The sequence below is a fragment of the Populus euphratica genome, unplaced genomic scaffold (assembly GCF_000495115.2).
Source record: "Populus euphratica unplaced genomic scaffold, PopEup_1.0 scaffold75.1, whole genome shotgun sequence".
Lineage (NCBI taxonomy): Eukaryota > Viridiplantae > Streptophyta > Magnoliopsida > Malpighiales > Salicaceae > Populus > Populus euphratica.
The window spans coordinates 1,623,015-1,648,063 of record NW_011499866.1 but is presented as its reverse complement, the minus strand read 5'-3'; the positions used below and the strand labels follow the sequence as shown (position 1 = coordinate 1,648,063).

General features: G+C 33.0%; 1 protein-coding gene across 1 annotated transcript; it reads right to left on the bottom strand.

The window, feature by feature from the left end:
- Nucleotides 1-116: 116 nt before the first annotated feature.
- On the bottom strand, nucleotides 117-11,871 carry DCL1 (dicer-like 1). Its single transcript, XM_011027044.1, has 20 exons — nucleotides 9,817-11,871; nucleotides 9,598-9,711; nucleotides 8,125-8,335; nucleotides 7,604-7,998; nucleotides 7,127-7,358; nucleotides 6,380-6,552; nucleotides 6,175-6,297; nucleotides 5,923-6,083; nucleotides 5,601-5,834; nucleotides 5,358-5,508; nucleotides 5,095-5,277; nucleotides 4,134-4,295; nucleotides 3,963-4,058; nucleotides 3,214-3,845; nucleotides 2,834-2,934; nucleotides 2,527-2,726; nucleotides 1,534-2,451; nucleotides 1,266-1,430; nucleotides 757-1,130; nucleotides 117-664 (listed from the first exon to the last, which is right to left on the bottom strand). Exons 1-20 carry the CDS (start codon nucleotides 10,924-10,926, stop codon nucleotides 487-489), a joined length of 5,913 nt encoding a protein of 1,970 aa, XP_011025346.1. The 5' UTR covers nucleotides 10,927-11,871; the 3' UTR covers nucleotides 117-486.
- Between the last annotated feature and the right edge of the window lie 13,178 nt (nucleotides 11,872-25,049).

Here is a 25,049-nt window from a genome sequence, read left to right as displayed (position 1 = left end):
TGAAGTACATTGACAGCAAATAGTCGATTGCCAACAGCAAGTTCAAAATGGGATGATTACATTTGGATTCCCTGAAAGAATTTTCAGGTTTCTTTATGGATGGTAGCAGGACATGTTTTTTGAATTGCCATTTCAGCAACCAATCCATTCAAAAAGCAGCCACTGCTCAAGCATTTATGGCAGTCTTCAGGGACAATGAACTTGATGGAGCTATTCCCAAGGCAAATGAGTATAAACTGTAATCAATCGTTATACACTACTTGACACCAACTCACTATTATTGGCAGGCCAAAAAAAAGTGCCAACTGTGTTATTGGTCTCGCAAATTTGAGCACTTCTACTCGACTGCGTTGAAAGAAACAGTAACATTGATGTTAAAAATATACGGTAGAAGGTAAAGTTCCAAGAACAGCACAGTTTTTGCGCGGGATTATCCAAGGAAAGGTAGATACTTGAACTCCGCAAAATGATGCTCCATTATTGATATCATGAGTACCGTTTATTTAATAGTTCCAAGAGAAGAACTGCAGCAGAGTCTTTGGCCTTCTTAACACTCGGCATCGGCTCTCCCACACACTCGTCTGTCCATCCCCTATCGGTAGTATTCACACGAACTGCGAAAGTAAACCTCTTTGCATGTGCAGGACCACCCTCATTGACACACCTTAAAAGCCGAAATATAAAATTAGTAAAATGACGCTGTTTTTTTTTATCTATTATTTTGATATGAGGACAGACATTGGATAATATTCTTACCGATATGATGGCATAGGCCAATTTCTACGCAAGCAGATATCATTTAATGTTTGTCTGGTAAAAGTTTGGTTGCCGTTCCTTTTCTTCTTCCCATTTTCATCACTCTTTTCCTTGGCTTCAGCTGTTTCCTTCTCTTTCAAAACAACAAGTGCATTCCTAGCAGCGAGTTTCTGTGCCATTTTCTTTTGTGGATTTTGTGCAACTCCTACCTGAACACCATCAATGAAAACTTCAACAGTAGCCAAATTGCCACTTCGAGTGGCTTTGTATTCCAATCCTTCAGCCTGTTGCTGGCACCGTTCCTGAAGCTCCCTTACAGGATGCATTGGCAGGGTTTCTGGAGTGACCATTGGATGCAACAGAGGTTGAAAAACCTGTAATAAGGGGAGGCGAGACACAGAAATCTTCATCAAATATACTCATTTATGAACAGTAGGAACTGAAAAGCTGAAAGAGTTGATGAAGTGGTATGACAGCCGTGCCAGTGAGTTCCAAGATTAAAAACTAACCTTCCACACAAACGCTGTATCTCGTCCGCTGTCAAGAAAAATAGCACCAGCAATGGATTCAACGATGTCACCAAGAACCTTTGGAGCTTTGCAATCTCCCAAACCAAAGGAGTTGAACCCTGGCTTCAATAGTTCATCTTGAACTTCCCTAACAAAGTCCCGAATCTGTAACATTGTTCACAAAGTGTAAAGACTTCATAAAAGAGACCAAGTAAATTAAAAAAACCATGGCCACCCACTGCACTAACAAAGGAATAAGATAGCAAACCTGCTTTTCAAGGGCACTTGACCCATGTCTAAGGTGCACATGAAGCTTATGTTTAACTGCAACACGTGCAAAATTTTCATTGTTTACAGCTGCAGCTCGCAAGTCTGTCAGGCGACCAGGGGGCAGATTTGTATATGTAAAAAACAAGTGCCTAGTAATAAGATGATCTAAGACTGCGTCACCAACAAATTCTAATCGTTGGTAGCAGGATACTCCAGAAGATGGTCGTGAAGCATGCGTTATGGCTTCTATCAACAAGCCACGATCATTGAACTTAATATCCAAGGCACCTTCTAACTTATCAAAGTCAACACTCCTAAGAACACTCTCTGGAACATTGAATGGCCTAGATGCACCATCTAGCTCTTCATGATCGAACTCTACCTCAATTCCAATCCATTTCATAAGGTGGTTAACAGCATTTTTCCCACCTTCAACATAATAAACACCAATTAATGCTTCAACAACATCTGCCAATGTCTTGCTAGAGAGGACTCTGTAAGAACTAGCATCACTCTCAAGTTCACCATCTTCAATTTCATTTTCATACGCATCGTCAAGATGATTCATTCCGGTTCTATCCTCAGCAAGTGACTTCTCCTGATCAAATAAGTACGAGTCTCCATCTTTTGTTTCCTCATCAAAGACAGGCAACACTCCAGGAGCAGCCCATCGAGATGGAGCAAAGCGATCTGCTTGGATATATGACTGAAGTCCTTTGTTAAGTGCATATTGATACAAAACCATATTACTTACCATTTGTTGCCTCATTCTAGTAAGTTGACCCTCATGTTTCTGGGGATACTTCAGAAAAAGAAATCGACTAACCACCCATTTCAGGTAAGCATCTCCTAGAAGCTCTGCTCTTTCATAGCAGAATGTCTCTTGGCATGAAGCAGCAGTCAAGGCTTCCAAGATCTGTAGACAAAGGAGGAACACATCAGTTACAAGGTAGTTTACAGCCTTCAGACTTTCAAGTAATAAATAGAGTACCTTTGAAGCAGGGACTGGATAATTTATTATCTCCTTAAGTTCAACAGCAAGCAGCATGCTTTCAACCCTCCTCATTATCGATGGTAATCTCTGGGCACCTCGAACAAGTGATCCAGGAAGAGGATGCACCAGACACAGCTCAGGAGGAAGAAACACATAGTAAGTCTTGTCAAGATTCTCTTCAGCATCACCTTCATTTGCTACAAAAACAAAAATTTGTCCATTTAGCTCAATAAACTAAAAAAATTTTAAGCATGATAATCGGCAGAGATGGTTCTGTTCCTGAAGGAAAGGGAAAGATACATACAATCTGAGTGTTCAAATCGAGGGGATAAGAGATTCTTGCAGTATGAAACACCACGCCCTCTTAGTAAAGGCTGCTGCTTAAATATCAATTCAACTCCATACCTGATAATAATACATAAATATAATCAATATCCTGATGAAAACAAACTCAGTTGTGCAAAAAAGAAAAAAAGAGCTTCTCCAATCAATTAGGGGACAGGAATATTTCCATCACAAATTCAGATAAGTTTTCCCCTCTTTGGGCACAAGATTTGAAATGCATCAAAGTTACCATTAATGGCATCAGTCCATAGCAATTAATAAGGTATTCAATTATCTTCAGAGAGGAGAAAGGGGCAAGAGCTAATAAAAAATTATTAGGGAAAGCAATGAGGATCGCACTTTTGCTTGTAGTAATCAGCATATGAGCTGTACTCTAGAGGACCAAGATAACCCTCTTTTCTTGGAAATGAGATCTCCGCAGTCATATCATAGCATATGGAATCCACATAAAACCTCTTCCCGGAGTGAGCTGCTGTTACAATTCTCCCCATCAAAGCATCAGCATTGACACAAGTATCAGCCATCATCAATTTGCCTTTGGTCAGCTCCAGTTTTTGTGTCTCAGTTGCATCCCATCCCCTCTTAGGAATCAATCCAGAAGCTTTCACAACATCAAACTGTGCTACAGCTCCCCTGATGCCATAAGTGGGATGAGGTTTCTGTCCAAAAGCATTTCCATGTCGCAATTTCCCAAAACCATACTCCCTCCTGTCTCCACCAAGTGTCCTCTCATTTGTACCAAGGTAAACATCTGGTCGAGCTCTCTGAAGAGGATTGCTCCAAGCATCTGTTCCAATTATATTTTCAACCAGATCCCAGTCAATTTCTTTTATAGGATCTACAGACTTATCGCTAACCATAGGGACGAATAAATAAGCTTTTGCAGGATCCCATGGAGTGGTGGAAGGTTCAACATCCACATCCAGTACAATGCTCATCAACCTTACATGAAAATTTTTAAGGGATGCCAGCTGCACACAATCAGGGTCAAATATATCAGGAACCAAATGCAGAGATGTACATTGAGAAAAGTGAATAGTAGTGGTTGGAGTTTGGAACATTATTCCAATAGTTAACTAAAACCAGACCTGACTTTCCGTAATAGGCAAGCGACCCCGAAAGACAAGAGATGCCTTCGTTATCATGGTTCGAGCGATAAATAGATCCATCGACATCGATAAGACCTGAAGAAATTAAGGTGTTGAAGAAAAATGCTTAACATATCTATCTATGCTGAAACTGAAAATAAATTGATATACCTCTGCATCCAGCTCATTGCCAAAAAGCACTGCAAAATTTGAAACTTGAGTCAAGAATGGATCATTTGAAGCGCCACTGTTTAAGCATTTGACTCCATACAAGTAGAGATGAAGGACTTTGGAGTTGTTGCAACCATCCCTTCCGCATAAGATCCATTCTCCCTGGAAGGCCAAAGAGAATAAGTATCTATGTTCTATGAGAAGACCATAATTAAAAACAAACCTATAGCAGCACTTTTTTACACTGCACAAAACAGATAACCTGCAATGATATAAAAACACTATGTAAAGGGAGAAAAAAGATAGGAAAATATAAGGAATAGAAGGCATCTTCTAAAGATTGGCATTTGAATTGGTGTGATGAGAGAGAAGTGACACTAGCAATACACATGTTCTGGGTATTTTTGCAGTTCATTGAGATGCAAGTTAACAATATTGTCATCCACGAACTCCCTGACCCCTCAAATCCCAACACCTTTTCCTGTTTAAAAGAAGATAAGGAGAGGAAGAAATAGAGAAACCCCACTCCACTCAACTACGTCTCAGGCTATTCTTTACCTCTGAAATTCTAGCACCTACTAGGTATAGTAGCCAATGTCTTATAAACTCCCAGTTTTCAATGTTTTTCTTATACCTACTAGGTACAGTAAAGTGCAGGCAGATGAAAAAGGAGAACAACATGCTCCTATTCTGATTAGGTATAGAAAAGAGTTTGAACTGGGAAAGCAAAGAAAATGGTGTAGCAATGAAAAAATAGGGACAGGGATATTCACCGACCAAGACCATCAGGATAGTATTCTAAAGTTTGATATCTCTGTGTCTTCAAACAACACGAGCAAATTTGTGCAGGCTCCTATTTTTTCTAATCCATCATTGACAAAGATTCCTTTCACTGAACTTAACCATTACCAATCATCAACCCACAGCAGTCATAACCACGAAACAAACAGTACAAACTTACCTGGAGTGTCTTAGCTACACCTTCAGGATAGAACTCCCGATGCCTAGCAGTCCCAGGAAGTGGTTCACCTTCATCATTCTGATCAACCTTGTCCTTTTCTTCCTCACTTCCCTTGTCTGGCAAGAGCATGTCAGTAAATGCTCCCATCTCATGAAGCTTCTTGCAAGCAGCCAAACAAACAGCCTGCAATTGATCAGATAATTAACACATTCCTAAATTAAAAGCAGCAAAGCTAGCATGATTGTGATGACAAAGTAGCATGCCTGATGTGCAAGGCGCATTGAACTGCATACAGGACCCTCAAGCTCCTCAAATGGTGCATTACAAGGAAGCTGAAGCTTGCATGAATATTCAGTGGGACCTCCTGGCTTCTCATGCTTCTCCATGATAAACCCAGGACGAAGTATTGAATACCTGGATAGCAGAAATATTGGAAAAGAAATTAGCACTCCTCAACAACCAATAAGATTATAGCTGAAGTTATCAACAATAGATTGATGAGGCACCTGTCACTGGGTAACTGAGAGCAATAGAAATGAACAAGTCCAACAGCAGAATTTAAGCTCACAACAGCACCAGTAGACTCCACCTGATACACAGTTCCTGGTATTGAATCTACTGCAATTAACCTTGAAGTATCCTTAAGATGACTGAGGTCAGTTCTCTCAATCGCTTCTTTCCTCAGGGTCTCCTCACTATTCCTAGCATTCCTTAAGAATGCTCCATGAGACAGGTTTTCCCTGAGATATGGTAAAAGTTTGAAGTTATTTTATTTGATATCTACCACCAGCTAGAAGATGAGACTAGGATTAGATCCAACACAATTACCTCTCCACCATCAAGATGTAATCAGAGCCTGGTTTTCTTGCACGACCTCGAGACTGAATATATGCAAGAACAGTTTTTGCAAGATCAAAGCGAATAACAACATTGCATTGTCTAATATCAAGTCCTTCCTCAGCGACACTGGTAGCAACTAACAATGTCACCTATACAATATATGGAAGCATTTAGTGGGCATTAGCATAAAACTTTAGCTTTTGAAGAAACCAAATCAGCAAGTATAGCATTGATACATACACGACCATCTCGAAATTTGGCAATTGTGTCTTGCATTTGGCTTGTTCTCATTTCCTGACTATTATTGTGCCCTATCATACTTGCACACCTAACAAAACTTAGAGATGGAAGTTCTGCAAAGACCTGTGAGACATAAAATAACAAGGCTCAATGAGAACCATGTTACATGGAGCAACACAAAGACAGAAGTATTAACATATGTGACCTTAGGAAGAACCAAAGCAGCTACTACGCGCTCAACAAAGATGATTGCCCGAAAATCCTCCGTATGCTGATATCTGAGAAGTATTTTAATCAGTGACTGCACTTTAGGGGTCACTTTTCCATCAGCTACAGCAGCTCCTATTATCACATCAACATGTTCTCCACCAGAGACAACTACACCACAGAATTGAAGAAGGAAAGCCGTGTATCAACATAATTTCCCTTCAAAACTACTTAAAACCGCTAAAGTTGTAAAATCAAGAGCAGAACTGAGGTCTGCATAGCGATACACACTGGTGCGTCATGTCCCCAGTCACATAATGAATATTGCATATGAGAGGTACACTTCACTAAGTTTCCCTCTATGCCAATAGTAAGGTATTTTTGACACACTGAGATCATTTGTTTCAAGCAGTTTCAAGCATAGATCACTATACCAAGGAATTAATCTAAATTTCCCAACTTAACGGTTCTGGACTACTCCTAATTATACTTTTACTGATGTAACTCCTAATTGCACTAATACAATAAATAATGGATCCAATTTTCTCCAGAAATTTCAATTCAATAATTTTCTAATTGACAAAGTGAAGACTAATTCTAAGAAATTCAGATCGGTACAGATTTACAATCTCATCAGCACCAAGCCTTGATCTCAAATGGGTAATTGGGCCAGCTATATGAACCATTTCGTTTCACTATTGTAGACTTACTGAATGCAATGTTGGCAAGAATTAACAACACCCACCGTGACTGTCAGGGAGCTCTCCCTCCTCAATCTCATCAAAACCAGGCCCATCGTGAATATTGCCATTCCCATTGTCTGAAACTTTTGTGTCCTTGTCTGTAACAGCACCCTCTGTTAATTGGCATTGTAAGAGCAACACGACTCTTTCCAGGTAGGATTCTTGAAACTTAACATCAAGCTGATAGTTTGCTCTCTCGTCATTTTGTAAGGCAGTCAGAAAGGATTGTGCAACCTGCAATAAACATGGATGCAAACCAAGTATATTGTTATAGCCATACAAAGTTACAGTCCCACATCGCAAGATCCTCAGGAAAAAAAAAAGTAGAAAGAGTCCTATCCATCAGCAATTTCAATAAAGTCATCACTCTCAAGATCCATGGTGGCAGTTCCAAGACATTTACCATTGTACTAAGCAATGGAACCCTACACAATTGAGTTTTCAATAACAAAGGACAAAGTAAACCACTTTGTAAGTACCTTGTAAGCACACCACTGACCCAGATCACCAAGTGCATAATTAATTGCCCTCAACTTTTGAATTAAGTTAGCAGCTCCATCACTTTCTGTTCTTTCAGAGACACCATAAACCTGGCGCAGCTCTTCCTTGGCCCCAGCATCCCTAGCTCCCATAAATTGCCATTTACTTCTTCTCGAGCTTGACTGTGCAGCTTCCTCAACAGCCGCTTCAATTTGCTTTATTTGTTCATGAAGGGACCACAAGCTGGCTGCTTTGTCGTACTCCACCACAACCTCTGCCGGCATTGGTACATGCTTTTCCAGTTCCTTGCGGTCTTTTATCGTACAAACAATTGAGTCCAGTTTACTTTCAAGATTGCGGATCTTTATTGCACAATCCACCTGACTTGAAACACCTGAAACACAACACTATAAGTACAAGGTTTTACAGCTTGAATACGAACTAAAACATCCTGATTAAAGAAAAACTATTCTAGGAAAGCGAACAGCTTCAAATTCAACAGTCACAAATTAATGAATACCCTTTAAGTTAACAGGAGAAGCTGTCATTCCAAAAACAGATGGTCTCTTCTCCTTGGGAGTTGTATGGTAAAACTCAGACATCACAAGAGAATATGGATGTTTCTTCACAGCATGATGACACTCATCCAGAATGAGAAGATTTATGGCTTCCATTTTGATTATGCTGTGCCTCAGAATGTTCAAAAGAATTTGGGCTGTCATTACTAAAACCTGCGGAGAGAAAAAAGCAACTAAATAAATCAAGGAACAAGCTACCACCAGCGTGAAAGCAAGCAAAATATGTATCTATTTCCTGTTACCAATGGAAATTTTGCATAAATAAAATTAAATGGACCTCAAATTAGACAGGGATAGCCATAAGCAGCAACTCCATTGGTTTAAAATGACACATGTTGTTGAAACACTTGGGCAACAGACAACACAAGTGTTATGAATGGATATTGTTATCCACTTTAAAAGAATATATCTAAAACTGTGGCAGCTGTGATGGAAAGAGATTTCCACGGTGTTTCCCCTTCATTCTTACTAAATGTAACCCCATTAATGGTTTTGATAAACTCCCAGCTCGATACATTAGCTACGTCGCATAATATATTGAGAACAAAATGACAGGCAGATTAGATAGCTCAAAAAACACATTCATCATTAAAATTTCTGGCATTCCTTTGTAATAATATTACCCAGATATGGAAATAATAGCAAAACACCCTCAAACATACCTATCTTCCCTTCATCAAAACCCAAAAAAACCATTTGCATCAGATGCAAAATTTTCTGGAGGTATTGTCCCAGGTATCCCTCCCCTAAAAAATAAATTTCAACACAAAAGAAAAGATGCAGGGCAATGCACAACCAAATGATCAATTGGATTTTAACTTCTTTTCATTCTACACATTATTAGGGCTAAGAGCTCCTTAAAACCTTGTGGCTCGCATATTATTTTGAGCTCAACCTCTTGTGAATTAGTGACTACGCTCAAGTCTAATTTTCAAGAAAACTTTGGATATACAAACACCAGTTTAAGAAAAGTCACAAGGAGCACTGAGGTAAGAGAGAAGCCAGCAAATAAAACTAATATTTATACAAATCACACAATAAACATGCTCAAAGTTTGGATAAGACACTAGAATGAACTGCAAAGGTGGTGACCCGATTCTCTTACTACTGTACCTTCCCCAGACCTTTGGGGTTGTTAGAATAAAACTTCTCAGACAAATGGTTCAAACTATAAGATGCTAGAAAACAAACGGTTTCCCACATATAATTAAAGATACAGCAACCATAAGAAGAAACTACTGTTTGTACTGCTAATGTTTTAAAAAATCATGTCAAATTAATAGCCATTGTCATAATCACTGGTGATGACTGCAGTGAACATGTGAAATAGAGAACAGAAAGATATAACAATTGAATATCACCAAAATATTGCTGTGGAATCAAAATCTAACATAAAGAAAAACGTCAAGAGCTACCTGTTTTGTTTCAAACTCACGCTGCCATCTTCGAGTATCCCAGAAATCTTGACCCATCTCACCACAATAATGGCCCACTTGGTAACCAGTGCGCTCACGAATAACTTCTGCTTGCTGAAGTCAGAAAAGCAAGACAATATAATCAAGCAATACTTGCAGTTAATTAAGATTATCAAAGTTTTACATTCGTAAAGCAGCATAGTCTTCAGAATAAACAACCTGATAAACAAGTGGAACCTTCGGAACTAAAAATACAGCAAGAATTTTTTTATTCTGCCTTTGCAAGTCATTGCAGATGCTTCTGATGAGGAGTACAGCAATGAGTGTCTTCCCTGCCCCTGTTTCAAGAAAAGCTATTGTATTTTTCTTCTTAGCCTGGTCAAGAACATCCAATTGATACTGGCGGGCCTGTTCTTCAGGGACTTTCTCTTTACTCTCCTCTGATTTCTTCTCTAGCTCTCCTTTGCACTCCTGAATTTTGTCATTTGCCTCCCTTCCTTCTTTGTTATGATCAGCTTCCCAAGTGCCCAATCGGAAAACCATGTCTTTGGACCCTGAACGATCCCTCTCCCAATAACCCCTAAGTTCTCTTCCCCTCCAATCCCTGTCTCTGCCATCCCTCCTATTACTACCACTATATCTATCTCTTCTTCGACTAATATCCCTATCCCTTCTATCGCTTTCATCCCAATCCCGTGATCTCTTCCTGCTAGGACCTCTCGCCCTATCCCTATGCTCATGCTGCCCTCTACTAGAATACACCCTCTCATTTCTATAACAACAAAGTCTAGCCCTTTTACCGCACCTTTCATCACCCTCAATACCTTGCTCCGTGGACTGCTCATCCTTCTTCCCATTTTCTTTAACAAAATTGTTTGGGAACCTCTCTTCTCTCTTCCCATTGGACAAATTCAACCCATTACCACCATTCTCCACCTGCCCTTTTCTGTCAATATTTTCCTTATCACCACCATTTGATTGTGAAACCGAGCTCCCATGGCAAACTCCATTTTCAACATTAATAAACCAACCATCACCAGCAATGCAATCCCGACTTCCATTGGAAACATTAGCTGTCGTAGTAGCATTATGAAGAGGAGGAAGACCACTACCATTCTTGATACTATCAAGAATGTGATCAATCCCTCCAAAGAAATCATTATTAACATTGGAATTATTATCAACAGATAATTCTGGAACAATTGAAGTATCAAAATCAACAAAATCATCTATAATATCACAAGAAATATCCTCACATGCATCAAGCCAGTAAGACGGACCAGCTCCACCTCCAATCCCCGAAAACCTACCATTACTCTCGCTATCCATTACCTCAGATAATTTAACTAGTAGTGTCCAATACTCTAAAAGGAGAAGAAAAAAGAGTAAAGTAAAATATAAAAAAATCAAGAAAACAAAAACAGAATCAAAACCCAAGCAAAAACAAATGAATAAGATCTCGATAAAGCGAATGAAAGAGAGAGTGGGTGAAGAGGGGGTTTGATTGTTTCTTTTCTTTTTCTTTCTTTCTTTCCGAAATGCAGATTAGGGTGGATAGACCGTACGAAGCACGCGAATATTTAAGAAGGGTAATAAACAAAAAGAATTTCTTTTTTAATTGCTGGTTGGTTGTGTGATTCTTTTAGATTCACACGGTCTATCAACCCTTAATTCTGCTTCCTTGCTCCTCCCTTTTTTTTCTCCTTTAGTTTTATCTTCTGATTGAAATCAAGCCAAACCTCCAATCCCAGCGTGCTTTCTCTCCTTCTTCTTCTCTCTCTTTATGTTCTCTGCAGTGGCTATGGCTTTCTTCTTATGTTCTCTTGCTGGTTTAAGGACGATACGAAGCAAAGAGGGGGCTAGACGAGAAGGATTCTTTTTCTCTTCTTTTTTCAACAAAGGCAGACAAAAATAAGAAGAAGAAGAAGAAGAAGAAGAAGGAACAGAAGACAAAAGGAAAGGAAGTTAAGGGCTTAAGGCAGTTCTGTAAGCAAAGTAGAGTAAGACCGTAAAAAAGTAGTGTTGGCCTCGAAGTTACTTCTGCGTGATTTTTTCGAAACTTCTGGCGGTGTACGATATCTTTTAATGTAGCAAATGATCTCTCGACGCGTGTTTTCTCCGCACCGTGGGCTCTTCTGAATGGTCAAGGCTGCCGGGGTTTTTTTTTTTTTTTTAAGGAAATTCAATAGTGGTTGCCTTGTTTGTTGCTTCATGCGCTTGCTTGTTTCCTGATGTTTTCGGAGCAAAAACAGGGGGAGAGGGTTTAGGGTTAGAGGGGTGGGAGCATTGAATTTATGTCAGGAAAAAAGAACTTTGACACGTGTCAATTTGACGACAGTAGGACCCACACGGGTGGAATTTTGGTATCATTCGATGGAAAAAAGATCGCCGGTGTGCTACAAAATATTTGCCGAAATGATAGGTCCGTCTGATGGGACATTCTGGTCCGTTTGATATATTCTGTTTTTTACTATTTTTTAACCCGTTTGAAAAAAAATAAAAAAAAAAGGGGAATTATTCCCTTTATCTCAGAACTGAATATATTTTATCCTATGAGATCTTCCATCGGGGGACCTAACAACTGTGTGTGTTTGTGTGTGTGGCCGTGATTGGGATTTTTTGGTTTCAGATAAATGACCGTAAGTGTCATGATTAAGTTCCTATTTTCCTCATCCATTCTTCTATATTGTTGACACGTCACTTTTAGGATTGTAAAATCAATTTCAGTATATTATTTCAATAATTCTTATGTGATTTAAAAAAGTTTCTAAGCCGTGATTATTTTAAAAGGAAATAAAATAATAATATATTAAATTAATTTATAATATATTAAATTTATGATGTGAATTATAAAATTATATTAACTTATATCAAAATAAATTATGAAGTAAATTCTTAATCAATTCAATACTTAAAAATAAAATAAAAAAACAAAAAAAAAAACAACTCAAGTTAACTTGTTAAACCTACGACCTCAGTCATAAGATTAAGATAATCTCATAAAAAATAAATTAAAATAAATTATAAAGTTCAATTTTTCAATCAATTCAGTGTTAAAAGATAAAGTTTAAAAAAATCAATTTAAAAAAAGATAAAAAAAAATTGTCAATGTCATCCCAAGTTAATATGTTAAAGTCATGACTTGAGTTATGAGACTGAGATAATCCCATAAAAAACAAAAAAAAAATGATTCAGATCATGATACTGGGATAATTTAATATTAATAGAAAGTAAATTGAAATAAGTCATAGAACCTAATTCATAATTAATTTATTGTTAAAAGATAAAATTAAAAAAAACACTAATTAAAAAAAAAACCTTAAGAAAACTTAATTAACTTGTCAAGTCCATAACATCAGTCATACGATTATGATAATTGTATAAAAAGCAAAGTGCAAAAAATTATAAAACTCAATCTCTAATAAACTAAATATTAAAGAATAAAATAAAAAATAAATTAAAAAAATATTATTGTAATGAATAATGTTTGAAAGGTGGTGTATAGTTAAAATACCACCTTTTTTAGTTTTTTCACTAATATGCATTAACTATTTATACTTTTTTTTTTCAAGGTTTTTTTTAGAACCCAACAGAACCACAAAAAATAACACCGTTCAAATAATATTTAGAAAAATAATATAATTTGACGAGTCAAGAACCTCATTTACAACTCGCAAATCACATGCGATTGCAAACGAATTAAAACCACAACACCATTTTTCTTTCCTTTTTTTCCCATGTCTTTGCTCCTCCTTCACTGCCCCTCTCCCATCCCAACCCACGTTACACTACCATTGTCTACCTCTCCCCTCGCCATAAAATATTCACATATCAAACATAATATGAACCCCCTTTTCCCCTCTCTACAGAGAAGAGGACCAACTCTCTCTCTCTTAACTCACGTCTTTTTTTTGGATTTCGACCACCACTCATCACCATCACTGCTCATCTCTATTAATTTCATATAATTGATGAGATCTATGCTAATTGTTGATTTTGATTATTTTAGGATTTAGAATTAAGATTTTGAGGTAAGATTAGTGTTTTGTAAACTAGGTTTAAACTATACTAATTAGTTATAAAATACATGAATGAATATGAGTTATTAATTTTATTATTTATTAAGAAAAACAATGATTTTGAGTTATTGTCAATTATGAATTAGGTTTAAGGTTAAGAAAATCAATTTATGGTACTATTCGCTCCAAATTTTAAGATTATGAGTGGATATACTTAAAATCCATGCAATAAATAGGCTTTGAGTCATAAAAATTTAGATTTATTAGATGATGAATTGGAGGTTAAAAAAATTTAGAGACAATCCTGAACATGTTATTATAATTAAGTAGTGACATGTCAAAAATTTATTGAAATATAATGTTCAACATTCAATTAAAACTTATATATAATTAGTATACATTCAACATATGGATAGCATTTGTGTGAGGATATCATTAAAGAAGTGATTTATTTGAGATCTCAAAATTAAAAAGGTCACACATGTATTAGAACCCACTTGTTTTACAATGTCATAATTCATAAAAATATAAGTATTGTAAATATTCAATCTATTATAAATATTAATAACGAGTCATTATACTTGTATATAATGGTTCAAATATATATGGACGTCGAATTAGATGAAGAATAAAAAAGAAATCCAGAGAGCTCTACTCATTTTATATAATAAGATAGATGGTAGAGAGTGACACTAAAAAAAAAATAATATATGTTGTGAAAGTCATCATAACCAAAAATAAAAAATGTCAAAATAGATAATGTATCTCAATAACTGCATTTGCTTCAAATTACTAACATAAATTATTTTTTTACATCCAAGAAATTTTATGTTTTAATTGTATTATAATGCAACCAACTTGTCTTGACAGGACATCAACATAGACATGATTGGACCTAGACGAGATTCATCTATTTCTAGCATGCTAACTAATATGATTATTTGATGTGACTATTTAGATGTATAGCCAAGTCCAAATGACATATCAGTTCTGTATCTGGGGGCAAGCTTCATTATGAGCTGGGGTGGTGTTCAATAAATAAAATTAATTTTATATTAAATATAAACAAAAAGAATTCAAATAATATACATTTGTGATTTCAAAATATAAATGAAAGAAAAAATAATACTTAAAAAAAGAAGAAGAAAAGATCACAAAACCAAGAGTTCCCCCCTTATGAAGAACTCCCTTCCTCAAGAATCATCCTGGGATGACAAGAAGTTAAATTTCACCTCGTTTACCCTCAAACCAAACATTCTCTCAGCTTTCTTATGAAAATCTTACGTTTTTTCTGTGAATTATTCGTGTTGAGGGGTTGGTGGGTGCAGCCTCGAGCATTAAAGCAAGCCTTTAATATGCCATGGGAATGGGGAAATGGAAAGGTTTCAGGCATCTGTGCACTCTGATGAATCGTACATGTTGCAGACCTCTCTGATTCTCTGCTCGATCTTGCAGCGTTCGTTTCAGGCTTAACTTGCTATACACCCCAAATCACGTCTTCAATTTTGCAACGTGTCTTCCGGTGTTAGATTCCGTGTACTGTCACTGTTTTCTTTCCTTTTCTTTTTCTTTTTCCGGGTAGTTTCCTGGTAATAAATAAGACGGAAGCCACCGGATTTGGTTTTCAGGCTAAAGATATCTTTGGGTCGTGGACGCTGCTGATCCCATTACTACAGAACCTGAACCGTGTCGAGAAATCACTATGCATTAGCCTTAATTTAACTTGGATTAAAAGTTAAAAAATATAACTATAGTTTAGGGGCTTTCTTGAAATTTTCTTTTGCATGCGCAGTGTAACTATTTTGCTCCAGGGCATGTAAGTATTTTCATATATATATATATATATATATATATTTTAATTATTGGGTGGTCCAAGGGGAATTTGGTAGTTTAATTAATAAATAAAAAATTGTAGGCGTGTTCATAGAAAATGTAAGCAAATAAGCCACTCCATAGTCTTCAAACAACAAAGTGTGATGGCTTGTGGCTGGTAAAAACTGCTTCCTTGCTCTTATCTTATTCACAATGACGAGGCTGCCTCTCCATGCGGCGCATGTGATTTACTTCTTGATGGTTTGGCGCGATTGATTTTTCTCTCCTCCTCTTTCTTTCTTGGTTTCCATGCATGCCCTTGCAACATTCAACCTTACAAGTTTTTTCTTATACGATTTGGTCCCTGCACTTTTAATTGCATTTTTTTATTTGAATTAGTTTAATGAATTGATTTTTTTAATTTCATTCTTTATTAATTTTTTTTCATTTCAGATTTGATCCCCATTCTATTTATCGCTATTTATTTTTATTTTGAATGATTTATTTTAATCACTATTTATTTTTCACAATCTCATCCTCCTTCATTATATTTACATATCAATTTTTTTTATTTTTTAATATTAATAAGTTTTTTAAATTGATTTTTTATATTTCATGTTTTGATATTAAATTAATTTTTTTATTGATTTCAAATTTAGAATTTAACGAGTTACGAATTAAAATAATTAATCCAAGTTTACAAGTGTTAGGATTTTCAATTTTTTTATAAAAAATATAAATTAATCAAAGATAATTGTGCTCGGGAAAATACTATATGTACATATTCATGTACATTATTGAATGTAACAATACAATTATTATTTTACTATTCTCGCCTAAAAAACCTTTAACTTATTGAAGGTGTTGAAATCATTTTCCATGCCCGGTTAATTATTAAAAAAATAATTAACAATGAAATGATTACATTGCTATTGAAGATAAAGCTTTTAAAGCTTAGTTAAAAGATTCTTTCCATCTTTTTTTTAATTTTTTAATAAATATTAAATATTATTTAAATAAAAAAAGTTATCGGTGCATGCAATCTCCTATCAGTTAAAATATAAAAAATTGTCAATGCATGCAATCTCCTATCAGTTAAAATATCTTTTTTGTCGTGTTGTTAAAAAGAAAACAACATCTATTTTTATTTTTTGCGACAAATAAGATTGTTTGTGATGTGATTTGTTGTAGACAACCTTTTTTTTTCTTTAAAATTTACACTGTAAAATTTTAGAGTTATTATGTAATTTGTAGGGATTTCCACTTTAGTTTATATTATTTTGATTTATAATTTTTTTCTTGATTTTTTAATAAAACTTAAACATGTTTTTAATTGGATGTTTTAATCCAAATTTTTTTTTCCTCCTTTGCAATACTTACACGGCACTTAAATATAAATTTTGATAAAAATAAAAATAAAAATCAGGCGTGGTCCACAAGGAGTCCAATTCTATTAGAGAAAACAAAAATGGGCAGATTCTCCGTAAGAAATTTAAAGGCCAATTTTTTCAAGAGACTTCAGCCTGGAGCTTTTGAAATTATTTTTTCTTACATCATTTGTCATTTTTTTTTTACAGTGGTTCTTTCAACGAGATTCATTTTCTGTCTTATCACAATTATAACTACAGCCACAATCCCATTTCTAAGCCAAACATACCTAAGTACTTATGTATTGATGTGTTTTTAAAACTGGTTTTTTTTTTTTTTTTTATCTAAAAGAATGTTTGATCAATTGATATACCTAAAAAAGTAGATCCTTGATTCGTTGTTCTTGATCTCCTGAGACATATCTTAGTTGACTGATCCGTAACTGTGGATTTTATCTTATCATCCCAGCATCAGAAATATTTTGGAAAAAGCTGTTCGGACTGGAGATAATCACAAGAGAATGGTTGGTCGTCACAAGCTGCAACAGATCAGTCATTGAAAGACACCATGGAGAAGTTTCCAAGCTTTTGAAGCAAAGGTACACATGTGTGGTTGACCACAGAGATGCTCTAATCCTTTGATAAAGAGGGTTGAGCTGAGTGACAACATGTAATTTTCATCTTTCGAGCTTGTTGACCTCTGGGAACATGAAAGGAAAAGGTCTCGGCCCAACTATCTGGTCTCTTCTTCTAACAAGTTGATGTTAAAGTGCTCGATCCCCTGGACCCTGATAAAGCGATCTTGCATATCTTTGCCCCGAAAAAAGTGGAAAATGAGCATCGCATTCATCAAGCAGTAAGAATAAGGAAGTGGAGCCCTGCCATGATAGCACATGGTCTTGCTTGTATGGCTTATTACAGGGATTCTGGTAAGACCTAAGAAATGCAATGAGTCTGGGGCATGTGGAGAGTACAGAAGGGTCACACGGTCCTCAAACTCTTCGGTCCCAGATTAGATTATGCTGGGAGTAAGTTTTTTTTAACGTTTATGCCTAGTGGTGCCACTTGAAAAAAACTATAAACCCAAGAAAAAAAAAAAAACCAGAAAAAATGCTCAATTTTCTTCGTTGGTGTAAGGAAGTAAGTTTTTGCTGTCATTTTCTTCATAGTTCTAGTATGAATAAAAAACATGGGGAGACGGACAGAAAATAGAATAAGAGAACCAAGAGAAGACCAACCTTCTAATGTTAGGAAAAAAAAAAAAAAGGGAAGCCACAATTAGGTGCACCATTTGTTAGTGTGGTAACAATTCCAAGACATGTTAGAGAGATAATAGTGAACAAAATAGAGGTGTAAGAGTTGCTGCCAAAGAAGGCAGGCGAGCTGTTGCCAGAGATGGTAGAGATGTGAAATCATAGGTGTTTGCTTGAACTTCTGGAAGCAACAAGAACTTGGATATTGCGGATTATTTTGTTAAGAAGTGAATACATGTGTTTAGTTATGGATGTGTTTTTACTTGGATTTTGCATGTATGTTTAGTTGAATTTTGGATTTGTTTTTTTGAATAAAAAGGAGTGTTTTTGCTTGAATTTGGATGAGAAGATGATGATTTCTTGTTAAAAACATGTTCTAATGGCAACTGAGGTCATTTTTGTAATTTTGACAGCTGGAGGCATTTTTGTAACTTTGAAAATCGGGGGCATTTTTGTTATTTTTGGGCTCAAGGGCTTTTTAGTCATCAAATTAAATATAATAGCAAACTTGTAAATACACAGGTCTTTTTAAATTATAAAAATACAGAAAAAAATTAAATCTAGAACAAACTATATGGTGTTTTTTTTTTTTTAATAATTATCCCTATTAAAGTGCTCGATTCCCTGGGACCCTAATAAAACGATTTTAAATACCATGAAAAAAGGTGGAAAATAAGCATCGTATTCATCAATCAATGTTCTATAATGATAGAACATGGACTTCGCTTGTATGGCTTGTTGCAAGGATTGTGGTAAGACCTAAGAAAGGAAATGAGAAAGGGGTATGTGGAGAGTACAAAAGGGTCACCCACTTCTCAATTCTTTAGTCCCAAAATAGATACACTGCAAATTATTTTTTTTTATGCGTGTTATAGCTTCAAAAAAACCATTCAACTAAGGAAAAAACAAATAAAAAATGAATTTTAAAATTAAAAAAAAATCATCCAAATCAATTTAATTTTGGTTTTAAAAAGCTAAAACCGTATAAGCAAGATTTTAATCGAAAAAAAAGGTATAAACAAAAACTCAACCTAATTTTTTCTTTTTCCCTTTGACAGCAGCCACCTCTTCCCTTGCCTTCTCTCTCTTGTTCTTCCTTGTTGAAACTTGAAAGATTACTTGTTAAAACTTGAAACAATTTAGCATCACTCTCTTGCTTTACCCTTTCCCTTTGACGCATATATACGGTATATTAACATATTTTTATTTATGATATTAATAATATAATATACATGTATCAAAATGATATCAAAACAATGTTTTTATTGTATCAAATGTTTATTTTATCATCAAAACATATAATTAAATCAATATTATAGCTATAAGGCTAATAAATATATTTTTTTCTTATACAACTAGTTTTTTTATCCAAACTCTCGCATGCTATATAATTTCTAATTATCATGATATTAGATGGTAATTTCCTAGAATCATAATTTTATGATTAATTTAAAACTTTTTAAATTCTAGAAGGTCACTTTATTATTTAATATTGTGCACGTCACAATAATGATGATGATAAGGCTAAAAATATAAATTGTTTGTTATTGTCAAAAAAAAAAAAAAAGAGAAATTGATTTCAATCAATTAATATTGTTTATAATATATATGAGTGTACTTTGATCATTTTTTTATATTTAAATTTTTTCTACCTATGATAAAAACTGTATTTTTTAAAAACTTGATAAATAAGTGTAATTTTGATCAAATAATAGAATACTAGTTTTTTTTACTCAAAATCCAACGCATTAATTTTTTTAATCAAAATCCACTTATCATTTAGATTTATATATAGGCATGCAAACGAGGGCTCGTTTATTTCATAAAAATTGATTTTTAGAAAATTACTTTCCAAATTTTTTTATGTTTATTTATCATTAGAAAAGTTGGTTAATAGAAAACATTTTCAAATCAAAGAAAAATTTAACTTGATTTTCAAAAAAATATTTTCTTTTTATTCTGGGTGGAAAACATTATACAAAAGTTGCGAGAAATCTAAAAATGACTTGTTATTTGTTGATTATATCAAATTTAGTCTTTAATTTTCTAATTGATATATATTTTGTTTTGAATTTTTTTCTTCAATTTCATCTTTTAGAATTTGATTTAACCTGATTTTTGTATCAATGTGGTCTTCATTATTTTAATTATTTTTTTATCTTATTTTTTTTTTAATTTATTTTTTTATCAATTAGATTTGGTCTATATTCTTTTTATTGTTATTTATTTTATTTAAAATTATTTATAAAATTGGATTTGTTTTTCATTTTCATCCCTTTTTAACTTTTTTATTTGTTAGATTTGATCTCCACTCTTTTGATTGTTATTTATTTTATTTAAAATAATTTATAAAATTAGATTTTTTTAAGTTTCATCCCCCCTCAACTTTTTTATATCAAATTTAGTCCTTGTTCTTTTAATAAAATTGAAAAAATTTAAAAATTATTTTTTAGCTTATTTTAATGACATAAATAAATACTAAAAAATATTTTTTAATTTATTTTTAAATATAATACCAAACATTAAAAAATAATTTACATTCTAGATTAGAGAAAAAAATTGACTAAAAACAATAGACCGGGTAGCAGCCCTATAATTTTAATGATGGTACCGGACCTTGGCCCACGTTTATTTTCAAGAACCAATGGGCCGATGGGCGCTCTACCAAGACGTTTTCGTGGGAAGATTCGAATTCGTATGCGCACAAAAGCAAGAGAAAGGCAAGTCCTGTTTTCGAAGGGTAATTTCTCCTTTTTATTTTTTTATTCCATGCGCGCGAGTTTATTATTTTTGTTCCTTTTAAGTGGGGTTATAATTATTTCTTAAAATATTTTTTTTATAAATATATAAAAATAATATTTTTTTATTTTAAAAAAATCATTTTTAATATTTACACATTAAAATAATTTAAAAATATCAAAAAATATTAATTTAAAATAAAAAAATAAAAACATTTAAATCTTTTTAAAACATAAAAATAAACTGAAACTAAAATACACATCGGTTTTTTAGTGGGATAAAGAAGTATAAAGCTCAGCCCTTATTTCTGTCATCAATTAATTACTATAATAGATGTATTCATGGAAGTTTAACCCTAGGGAATAAGATTGTAAGAACAAATAAATAAATAAAATACTCATATATGCAAGCATGTATTTATTAACCTTCTTTTATATATATAGAATTTATGGTGAACTTTGAAAGATATTACCATGTATAATAACACCTATTTAATAATGTCTGTAATAAATATAATTGATTCTCATTTGTTCTTAATCGTATATTAAATACTTTTAAATAGTGCTTTTAAATATAATTGACTTCACTTTTGCCGAATTTGTACAGTGCAAACTCTTTTAAAGGTGTTAAAAAAGTCTTTGGAATAGCAATTGCGATGTCCAATTCTTTTGCAAAATCTATTTTTATATCAAGTCAATGTAAAGGAAAAAAGTTACATTACATTGATGATATTTAGTATTTGATGTCATGATGCATTTTATGTTTATATTTCAATGTATTTCCTGAATATAATTGATTTTGATTTGAAAGAAAAATCGAAATAGACAATAAATCCTATTTTTTCTTTTTATTTCATGAAAAGAAATAAATGAGTTCATTATTATCCTATCAAACGACGCTAAATCCTTACAGTAAATTGAAAAAACTTTTTATAATTTCTTGCTAGAAGTTAATGAGAGAGACACTTGAGTTTTATCATTTTCATAACAAGTAATAATTAAACAACATGATACGATGAAATTAGCAAGAAAGTCTTAGAATCTCTTATATATATATATATATATGTTATTATTATTATTATAAAGTATCCATTTGTGAGGATATCTATAATTAGTCGCCCTTTGCGTTTTCTTTTTGGGTCAAACTTTTTCATGTGTGGCGGTTCCTACCACTAAAGGACTTAATTGTGAGCACAAATATAATTTAGGGCCAAGCTATACTTTGGAAATATTTTTTTGCTATTAAATATTAATTAATTATTAATAAAATACTAAACAGTCACACTAATAAAATACTATTAATTTGAGAATTGTGTATTATATTTTTTTTAAAAAAATCTGCTTCTATAAAATTAACATTAAATTATAAAGTTTAAATTTAAATAAATTAAAGTTTGTATGTTAAACACATGATTAAGGTGATAGACTCCGTTGGATTATAATATTTTTTAAAATTTTTATTTAATTATAAAAATTATAATAATTTTATAGAAATAAAATTAAAACAAATTATAAAAATTAATTAAATATTTAATAATAAAATTAAAAAAAATCAACACTTCTAGTTTCTTTTAAGTGGGCTACAATTGTTATATCACTGATCAGATTATATTTTATTGAAAAATAAAACAAAAATAATAATTTAAAAATCCATTATAAAATTTATTATAACCATAAAACATCTAATAAATACTTTTAAAACCTCCATAAACCATTTCCAAACCAAAACACTCTAAAATCGTTAAAAAAAAAAATCAACTGAATAAAAATAAAACGAACGATCTCATCTACTTTCTCTACCCGTGTTGGGAGTAAGAAAATTTATTATATTTTTAGTGCCGACAAAGGAATAGCAGAGCGGGAGGTGACATGTACATGCATCATTAAAGTTGTATTTTCCATATTCCTTTTCAAGCTCCGAGAATCCAAAAGGAATTTGAAGTCTTGTAGTCAAAGAGAGGTCACGTGACATAGAATTCCATTGGGTTACATGCGGACTTTACCAGGCAAGTAGTTCTGAATGTGAACGAAACGACAAGCATTATTGATCACAAACGTAAAGTTTAATTATCAGGCAGTCGGGGCGTCCAGTCAGTGCCCTAACGCATAAATCCCACTTTCAGCACCTGGCTTATTCCCTTAACACATTTATTTTAATCTTTTATTTTTTTTTAGATATTAGAAGATCAGTTTTTTGAATTTAAAAAAATATATTTTCATATTTAATTTAATTTTTTTTAGCTGGGAAAGATTACAATCACCAAAATAATTATTTTTTAAATCAAAAAATTCAAAAAAAAATATATTTATAGAGATGGCCTCCAACCTAACTGTAAAAATTTAAATGATGATATAAGAGGAAACCCCGCTAGAGCAACATCCAAGAAAATTAGTAAAATTGTAAACCAAAAAGGTCATCGCCGGAGCATCGTTGCTAACTAATTATAGCTTTTTTTCGTCACTAAAAGGTCATCGTTAATTTGGTTAGCATTAGAGTTTTCATCCCTCAATCTATATTTTTCATTGCTAACCAATGTTTTCAGTGATGGGATATCCCGTTTGGCCTTTTTTTTCGTTTCTTTTCAAAATTTACATGGTTACATTATACCCAAAATCATTAAATAGTAACCATAACATATACAACGTGACAAATTAAATTTAACATATTATAATAATAAACTTCTTTATGTTATAAAAAATGAATCAATAATTAATTTTTATGTTAATCAAATAAAAACAATTACTAATTTGATATTTATCTTCGTATCCAAATCATTATATTATCAATGCATGCTATCAAATTATAAACTCAAGTTTACTTTACTATTTATTGTCACTTTATTATAGACATCATCTATTATAAAAAAAATATTTGATGAGATGGTTCAAATTTAACTACAAAAATTTGATTGATAACAATAAAAGAATTCGTATAAATTACTAAAGCAATGTCTTAGAATAGCAAACCGAACAAAACAAAATGAAGTAAGTATTAACCTACATTCAACCACTCAATTCTATTTAATTCAAGAATAAAATTTACTTTTTAAAAATAAATTTAATAAAAAAGCAACATATAAAAAGACCAAATGTAACCTAATAAAAAAAAATGATAAACCAAGTTTATAGAAAGTATGGAAAAAAAGAGAGAGTTGAATTTCTAATTAAATAAATATTGAAGAATCAAATAAAAAAATAATCTCTTAAAAAATGATATAAGAACCAAAGCAATCCTTGAAAAACCTTATGAAACTAAGCTTTTTCAAAACTTACAAAATGTGAAATTTTAGACACGGGTTTAACTAAGAAACTCAAATTCTAACGAATTAAATGTTGAAGGATGCAATTGAATAAAAAAAATCCAATGTTGAAAATTTTGCAAAGCAAAAATAAAAACAATAATAAGAATGAGAATGAAATCTAATAAAAAAAAGATTTATGAAGGGTGAAATGAAAAAAAACACAATATTAAGAATTATCTTACATTATAAATAAAATAACAATTAAAAAAATAAGATCTTCTAAGTGCACATGTTTTATATCCATGAAGGAGACTTCAAGATGAAGATGACGATACCCTAAAATAGACTTTTTAGCTACTAGAATCAATCAAAGATAATGGAGCGCTACCATGTGTTTAGCCACATTAATATTTTTTATTTTTTATTTTTTTAAAGAATAAATTTTCCTTTACCAAAGATAATAATAACAAAAAAAACTAGTTGCACAGGAACTAAAACATCCTATAACCCTAGAATTAAGAAAAAAAATCTAAGCGCAAGTAGATCTTCTAACTGTTATTATAAAAATGAAAAGGGAAATAAAATCTTCTAAGTGTACGTGTTTTATATCCATGAAGGAGATTTCGAGATGAAGATGACAATACCCTAAAATAGACTTTTCAACTACTAGAATCAATCGATGATAGTGGGGCGCTACCACGTGTTTAGCCATATTAATATTTTTTATTTTTTAAAAGAATAAATTTCCCTTCACCAAAGATAATGATAACAAAAAAAACTAGTTGCACACGAACTAAAACATTCTATAACCCTAGAATTAAGAAAAAAAATATAAGCACAAGTAGATCTCCTAACTGTTATTATAAAAATGAAAAGGGAAAAGAAGCTCTTATTGTCGATGCCATTTTTTTTTCTAATTCCAAGAGTAACATGATGAATTTATTGCTCACAATTAAAAAATAAAAATATCCTCTATTGCGGACAAACAACTTCTTTCATTTAAAGAAAATATCAATGTAAT